The sequence below is a fragment of the Triplophysa dalaica genome, chromosome 25, assembly GCF_015846415.1.
Source record: "Triplophysa dalaica isolate WHDGS20190420 chromosome 25, ASM1584641v1, whole genome shotgun sequence".
NCBI lineage: Eukaryota > Metazoa > Chordata > Actinopteri > Cypriniformes > Nemacheilidae > Triplophysa > Triplophysa dalaica.
The window spans coordinates 15,988,865-15,997,239 of NC_079566.1; the positions used below are offsets into that span (position 1 = coordinate 15,988,865).

At 38.5% G+C, this 8,375-nt stretch overlaps 1 protein-coding gene across 1 annotated transcript; it reads left to right on the forward strand.

Moving 5' to 3' along the window:
• Positions 1-274: 274 nt before the first annotated feature.
• Positions 275-8,270, forward strand: slc6a19a.2 (solute carrier family 6 member 19a, tandem duplicate 2). The gene is made up of 12 exons (XM_056741882.1): positions 275-543; positions 2,280-2,420; positions 2,497-2,634; positions 2,726-2,907; positions 4,585-4,695; positions 5,017-5,129; positions 5,206-5,334; positions 5,856-6,012; positions 6,096-6,300; positions 6,368-6,527; positions 6,670-6,832; positions 7,798-8,270. The coding sequence occupies exons 1-12, from the start codon at positions 339-341 to the stop codon at positions 8,047-8,049; spliced, it is 1,956 nt and encodes a 651-aa protein (XP_056597860.1). The 5' UTR covers positions 275-338; the 3' UTR covers positions 8,050-8,270.
• The last annotated feature ends 105 nt before the right edge of the window (positions 8,271-8,375 follow it).

An 8,375-nucleotide genomic window follows, 5' to 3' on the forward strand; every position in this document is an offset into this window, starting at 1 on the left:
GGTTTATTTCACAAAAACATGTACACCTATGATTTAAAAACACATTTTATAATGAATATTCTGAATGAGTCCTGACCCTTACCCTAAAGTTTGGGGGCAAATAGGATGCAAAAAAATCCCAATGGTGTTAAAAATAAACTTTAAAGAAAGACGGAGAGAGAGAGAGAGAGAGAGAGGGAGAGAGAGAGTGAGGGAGGGGATGCTAAAGTTCATCATGTATATACTGTGATAGTGTTTATTGAGGTATATTACCACCTCTCTCTCTCTCTCTCTCTCTCTCTCTCTCTCTCTCGTCTCATCAGTGTGTTTGTGTTGAATTGGACCAAAACGGAGCAGACATGAAGCTGAAACTGAAGCTTCCAAACCCGGGTCTGGACGAGCGGATCCCGTCTCACGCTGAGCTGGAGAGGATTGAGAAAGAGGATGCTGGAGAGAGACCTCAATGGGACAATAAAACTCAATACATGCTGACCTGTGTGGGCTTCTGTGTGGGTCTGGGGAACGTCTGGAGATTCCCGTACCTGTGTCAGAGTCACGGAGGAGGTAAGACACTAGACTACTTGAGAAAACTTCACCTGTGACAGACGTACTGTGATGATGAATTGAACCAGACAGTGATGTGGACGGTCAAGTCACGGTTAAGAGAAACAGTTTAGCCAAAAATAAATGTATTCACACTGATGTCAGTCTTTCTTCAGTGTTGTTTGATTATCAATGTTTTTCAAAATATCTTCTTTTGTGTTCTGCAGAAGATTTGAAATGACATAAAGATGAAAAAATGATCAAAATATTTCTCATACATACAGAAAATAAAAACTGAACTAAGTGAATATATTTGACAGAATGACTGCACACTCTTTAAGCAAAATATAATAATATGACCACAGCTTCTGTAAATCAAAGTCAAAGTAGTGAAATCACACACAGAGCTGATGAGTGTGACATGTGTTGTGTTTGATTTGTATTTGTGTTACTCACCCGCTGAGAGTCCACTGTCATAAAACCTCACACGGGATCTGATGGGCTCCTTACGACCACTTAAAACAATTACAGTTAAACATTCATTCAGAAACCAGGTGTGTGCGGCGGTAATGAACCCTAAACCGACTGATTCAAACAGCACAAGTTTATCCCAACATTTCCATTAGGAAGAGCAATAAACATCTCTTCACATGTTTCATAAAGCTTCCTTTTAACTTATACGAAATCATTAAACTGAGTTATTACACAAAATCTGATCCAGAAACACAAGTCCTGAGATCAGTTTATCTCCTATAGGAAAGATAAACTGGATTTGGATTTTATTTCTTAACTGTTTCTCAGTTTCTTACAAATTTTCTTTTGTAAAAATAGAGCAGAATATACTGTATTAAAATGAAGGAATTTTCCGTATTCATTTTAACAGTTGTTTACCTGTATTTCACATTTTGTACTGCATTAAGTTGTTTTGGTATTAACAGAAATGTCCATAGAATAAATGAAAATGTACTGGTCATTTTCTGCAAGAACTTTATCCGTTTTTTACGGGATTTTTTTTGTTTCTCATGTTCATGAAAAAAAAAACTCAACAAATGTTTAAAACGCTGATCAAATTTACCTTTTTTTTCCATTTCTAAACTATCTAATAATGCCACACATCTAAAGTCCATTGAGTTATGAAAGACCCTCGCTGAGCAACGAGATGTTTTGTCAACATATGTTTATGTTGTCACACATTGTAATGTTGATGTAGATTGTATTTATCTGTCAGATAGGACAGGTGAATACACCTGTTTCTCTTTCCCTGAATGTCAGCCGCTCATATCCACGTGTGGACTTTCAGCCCGAGTGTCTCAGAACTTTGATAAGATGGCCGCTCACGTGGAGATAAAGCCATAAAACTGAAATCAAATCACACGACAAAGCACAAAACATACAATCAACACTTCATGATGAGGATCCCAAACTTTCACATTCCACACATAAAGTATTTGAAGAGTTGAGATAACTTAGTTTTTTTAAGTCATATTTTTGCATTGTGTATTCCAATAAATATCAATCAAACCACAGTTGGTTTGTTTTGATTTAATTCATAATAACTTCAAAAAACACAGCTGACTTACACAATAAAAACATGAATTTTGAAAAAATTTAAAAAGGGACTTCTCTCATTTTGGAACAAAACTCTTCATTTCATCCTTTAGTAGAGAGTAGATTTTGTCCTCTAAATCAAACATAAATGTCAAAATATCAAAACCACTTTCATTGTTTGTCATTATTTGTCTTCTGTCCTGTTTCAGGAGCTTTTATGATTCCGTTCCTGATTCTTCTGGTGCTGGAGGGAATTCCTCTTCTTCATCTCGAGTTTGCCATCGGTCAGAGACTCAGGAAGGGCAGCGTTGGAGTCTGGACCGCTATTAACCCTTATTTAGCCGGAGTGGGTGAGTATCAGATGAGACGGAACACATGTATGTTCAACAGCGAGGCGTGTAAACTGACATCACGTGTGTTCTACAGGTATCTCGTCTATGTTGGTGTCGTTTCTGGTGGGGATGTACTATAACACCATCATCGCCTGGGTCATGTGGTACTTCTTCAACTCGTTCCAGGACCCGCTGCCCTGGAGTCAGTGTCCTGTCAATGAGAATCGTTCAGGTACAGATGGACGCACATGACGTCAGGGTTACTGGGTCATACGTCAAAGTTGGTGTATAAATAAAAGTCTGTGTGTGTGTGTGTGCGACAGGGCTGGTGTCTGAATGTGCACGCAGTTCTCCGGTGGATTATTTCTGGTACAGAGAGACGCTGAACACCACGTCATCTATAGGAGAGACCGGAGGAATGCAGTGGTGGGTGGTGGTGTGTTTGGTGTGTGCCTGGACGCTGCTGTGGGTCTGCTGTATCAGAGGAATCGAGACCACCGGCAAGGTTCATACAGACCCTCTAACAAGCATTTATGTTCTGTAATGTTGAAAATCAACAAGGCTTCTTTCTTCTCTTCTGATCATTATTCTGAATTTGTTTAAAGTCGACATGAAACGGGAGTAGCGATTGTCTTTTATCCCCATCGTGACGTATAACAGACTGAAACGAGGTTGTTGCTAGCAGAGCCATTGAGAGAGAGAGTTCTGCCAACAGACGTCCAAAACACTGGAGTGTCACGTGATTCATGGAGCCTTTAGATAGTTGCAGGAAGTGATGTTTTCTCTTTAAAAGCTTTATTTCTTTCATTTTTATTCATTAAATGGCTTTCATCTTTAAATGGGTTAGAAGTTTACCTCAGTTGGTCTGTTTAGCCTCTGCTCCATAAGTTATTGGTAACTTCCGGTAACTATTGAAACTGTGATATAACTGTTCCATTGGAGTCAACGGAGAAGACGCGACTCTCTCTTCAATGGCTCTGGTTGCTAGAAGGGATACAGCTATGGCCGGAAGTGCTGCAAACTCTCGCCATATATTTACAATAAATTACATTAGCTAACGTCTACACCTATCCCCACCCTAAGCGAAACCTTAAAATAATAAAAACATTGTAGTCAACTGTTTTCAGCGTGACAAAAATTATGCAGTTTTGAAGTGCGCATGCCCAGTAGAGGTAGCTGTTTCCCTTCTAGTCAAAAGGGTGAAACGACTTCTAAAATGAGTAAAAGGGCGGGACTTGATTTCATCCGATAACTGATTGGATCATTAAAAGGTGAAAGTTTTGAACGCCAGTTTGCAATCTGTCAGTCATTGCAGCCCCGCCCCTCGCGCCATTCCTCGTGAATAGGTCGTTTTACGGTTAACGTTTTTTATAAAGTTTACACCAGATTACACGTGCAAGTTATTGATTATAAATAATGATAAGCACGGATAAATAATTTATAAGAAATATTTGACCGCTGTGTAAAACAATTATAATTATTTTTAATTTCATGCCGACTTTAATCACAGCATAAACCCGATCTGAACGTTTTCCTCCGCAGGTGTTATCGACCTTGATGAGTTTGTTTCGTAAGAAGTTTAGTGTTTGTAGATGTTGTTTAGCATCACACGTTAATAATCATTTAACACTATGGAAAGGAAAACAGTTCAAAGTGTCAAGCGGTGACGGTGTGTGGCACGTGCGCGTGCGCGTGACGCTGTCATTTATTAGCACATTGACTAACAGACAAGAAAACATCACTTCAGTCATTATCATTAACCTTGTAAATATACAGACACTAACACAAACCTGAGGTTTGTAAATGAGCAATAAGACTAACCCAGAATAAAGTCTATATGAAGAGTTCGGTCCCACAATGAGATAACTCCGTTTAAAAAGAACTTCAAAATCATGTTTTTTTTATTGTGCATTCCAATTAATTGGTTTGTTTTGATTTAAGCCATAAAAACACACCTAACTTACACAATAAAAACATGATTTTTGAACATTTTTATCTCATCTCGGAACCAAACTTGATATGTTTGGTATGTTCAGATCACATTCATCTGAAATGACCCTGAGTGAACATGAGTGATGTCTGCATGCGGATGTTTAGGTAAAGAACAGGTGGACGTCGTGATTATAAACAGATTGAGATAAAACCATCTGACATGTTTATCTCAACCCTTCATTCTCTTCAGGCCGTCTACATCACCTCCACTCTGCCGTATGTGGTTCTGACCATCTTCCTGATCCGAGGTCTGACCCTCAAAGGTTCCGTCAGAGGCATCGAGTTCCTGTTCACACCAGACGTAAGATCAGCAGAATTCGGTCATCATTTACACTTTATCTGTATGCCAGTGGAACACAAAAGAAGATATTTAGAGAAATGTCTCCGAAGTCAATGTTGTTCAGGGTTGTTTACATAAAAGATGAAAGAGTTATTGAAAGAGATGAGAAACAAGATAACTCTGTTTTGTTTTTATTGTGCATCATTCAAATCAATCAAAACTTGGTTTGCTTTGATTTAAGCCACACTAACACAATAAAAACATGATGACCTCATAAAAACATGATTTTTGAAATATGTTAAAAACTCTTCATCTATTCTCCGGTGGTTTTGTTGTGTTCAGTTGGACGAGTTGTTAAACCCGTCGACGTGGTTGGACGCAGGTGCGCAGGTGTTTTACTCCTTCTCTCTGGCGTTTGGAGGTCTCATCTCTTTCTCCAGCTATAACTCTGTACAGTGAGTACTGTAAACACATCAGTCTGAACTCATTCTCTTCTCTTGATCTTCACATGTCTTATCTGTGTCATTACAGTAACAACTGCGAGCAGGACGCTGTTATCATCTCAATAATTAATGGTCTGACATCCATCTACGCTGCCATTGTCATCTACTCCATCATCGGCTTCAGGGCGACGGAGCGATTCGATGAATGTCTCAATGGGTTTGTGTTTCATTAGAAGCTGCTTTAAAGGCGCTATATGAAAATAAAGTTATTATTATTATTTTTCCCATCTGTTGTGTTTTAAAAATGAAAGATATGTCATCATTTACTCACCCTCACGTTGTTTCAAACCTGTATACATGTATTTGTTCCAATGAACACACAGATGAAGATATTTGAGAGAATGTCTGCAATTTTCAATTCTGGGACATCATCCATTACCATGTTAGGAACGTTTTTTGTTCTGTTGAACACATGATAAGATATTTTGAAGAATTTAGGAAAACAAAGAGTTCTCGGGCACCTTTAATTCTTCCTACTATGGTAGTTGATGTCACAGATTTGATAAAGACTAAAATTCTTCCAAATATCTTTTTTTATTTCTTTATCTTATTTACACAGGTATGAAATGACATGAGCATGAGTGAATGATGACAGAATTTTCATTTTTGAGCGAACCGCCCCTTTAAGGTGAACTAAAGTTCTGTTTCAGCAGCGCCGTGTTGTGTGTTTGTGTGTAGGAATATTCTGACGCTGCTGAATGTGTTCGATCTTCCCGAGGGAAACATCACAGAGACCAACTATGATTCGTTCATTCAGAATCTGAACAGCACAGCTCCAGACGCTCTTCAGGAACTCGGTCTGAGGACATGCGACATGCAGACGTTCCTCAGTCAGGTCTGCGTTCTTCATCAGTAACACAATGCTTCTGTACGGGTCATTGTGTAAATCTTCTTGCTTCACGTCTGACGTGATGACAGGGTGTGGAGGGCACAGGTTTGGCTTTCATCGTCTTCACGGAGGCCATCACCAAGATGCCGGTGTCTCCTCTGTGGTCCGTTCTCTTCTTCATCATGCTCTTCTGTCTGGGACTCTCCACCATGTTCGGCAGCGTGGAGGGGGTGGTGGTGCCGCTTCAGGACCTCAACATCTTCCCAAAGAGATGGCCTAAAGAGATCTTCACAGGTACACGGAAGAAATCCCCACTCCATTGAAGAAGTTTTCACATGATGTAACACGCGTGTGTGTTTAGGGATGGTGTGTTTCGCCTCTTTTGGTCTGGCTGTTATATTCGCTCAGGGTTCTGGTAACTACTGGCTGGCTCTGTTCGACAGTTTCGCTGGATCTATTCCTCTGCTCATCATCGCCTTCTGTGAGATGATGGCCGTGTCTTACATTTATGGCATTGACAGGTCAATATAAAAATTGACTTTTACGTTTCAAATACTTGGAATTCAATAAAAAAAGTAGAACATTCACAGATTTAGTAAAAAATAAACAGAAAGAAATGTTCAAGGCATACTCAGATGTGTGTGTGTGTGTGTGTGTGAGCAGATTCAATGATGACATTAAGTTCATGATCGGACACAAGCCCAACATCTTCTGGCAGGCCACATGGAGATTCATCAGTCCTCTGGTGGTGCTGGTCATCTTTCTCTTTTACTTTGTTACCACTATAAGCAAAGACCTCACTTACATCGCCTGGGACCCTGAATCTGTACGTACACATCACTTACATCTCATACACCTCACACACTTTCAGTCATATAGACTGTGTGTCCTACAGTACATCGTAACAAACAGAAGATGTCTGTAGATAAAATCTCCTCTTAACACAAATGTATATATATAACCAGTGTTGGGTAAGTGAATAACTAGTTACTAATGACTTTCTATATCCTACATCAACCGATTAGTTCAGTGATTCAAGCATAGACATGAAACGAGTCTCAATTCATTCAAATACTTAATAAATAACTTAATAAATGATTTTTATTAACTGATCAAAGTATACAAATGTGAAAAGGATACATCAAAGCACACATTTTCAAGTTAGAATTTTGATGTCATTTCCACTATTGAATATATTACAGAGTATTTAGTTCAATAACATCTGAAGTAACTGCAGTTAAAGTTATATAAAAAAAGAGTAATCCCTTACTTTACTTTTCCTAAGGAAATTACAATTTTTAAATTACAGTAACTAATTACTTAGTAACTAGTTACACCTGACACTGTATATATATATATAAAGCTATGTGAACTTAATGGTAAACTAGAATCAATCAATTTAGCACAGTTAGCATATTTATTGTCAACTTTGTCCAAAAGGTTCTAAAGTCCCAGTGAAATAAAAAATGGCTATTCTTATTTTTCATGAAATATTGCAGCGTTTATTGTAAATAGTTTATCAATTTGGGTCATTTTCTTTTTAAAATTCATGTACCTTCATAATCTGCAGTTAAAATCTGAATATGGACTTCCGGCATTTGAAATGACGTAGTTTGACGTCTTGGGCGTGGCTTCCATTAACTCCTCCCCTTTCACTGTCACTCGAGTTTCATTTAAAAATTCAACGGCTGTTCACAGTTGATCTCAACTTCCTGTTCACAGGGTCTTTAAACATCAGACATTATAAAGCATTCCTCTCTCTAAGATGTTGTGTTGTGTTTATATCTACAGGTGAATTTTCCCGCTCTGGTCACACTGAATTACCCCCAGTGGGTTTACATCATCATCTTCCTTTTGTCTGGAGTGCCAGCGTTGTTTATTCCCGGTGTGGCGCTGTACAAACTCATCCAGAAACGCTGCTGCAAGAAAGAGAAACACACAGAAGAAGCCATCAGCTCCACGTCTGCTCGAATCCACATGAGTGATGAAGCAGACAAGAGCGACACAAACATTAATACACTTCATTCAGACAATCACAACTAAACAAACATCTCATAATCACACACACACATGACAGAGAGAGAAACCAGCTCAATCTCACCAGCCCTTTAAATTCAGACGAGAGAACACGCATGACATGAAACACAGAACTGATCTGACATCAGCGAAACACTACTGTTCAAAACCATGCCTCTGAATATAAACTTTCTCTCAAGACAAAACTAATGTTCTATTTTATTTAATAAAAAATTGTTAACAGACAACTTGGACTAAATTATGAAACAATTAATAAGAGATTTACTGCTCATAAAATGAAAAAAAGTCTGTGTATTTTAAAGATAATTGAAGGTGAAGATGTATATATTTTG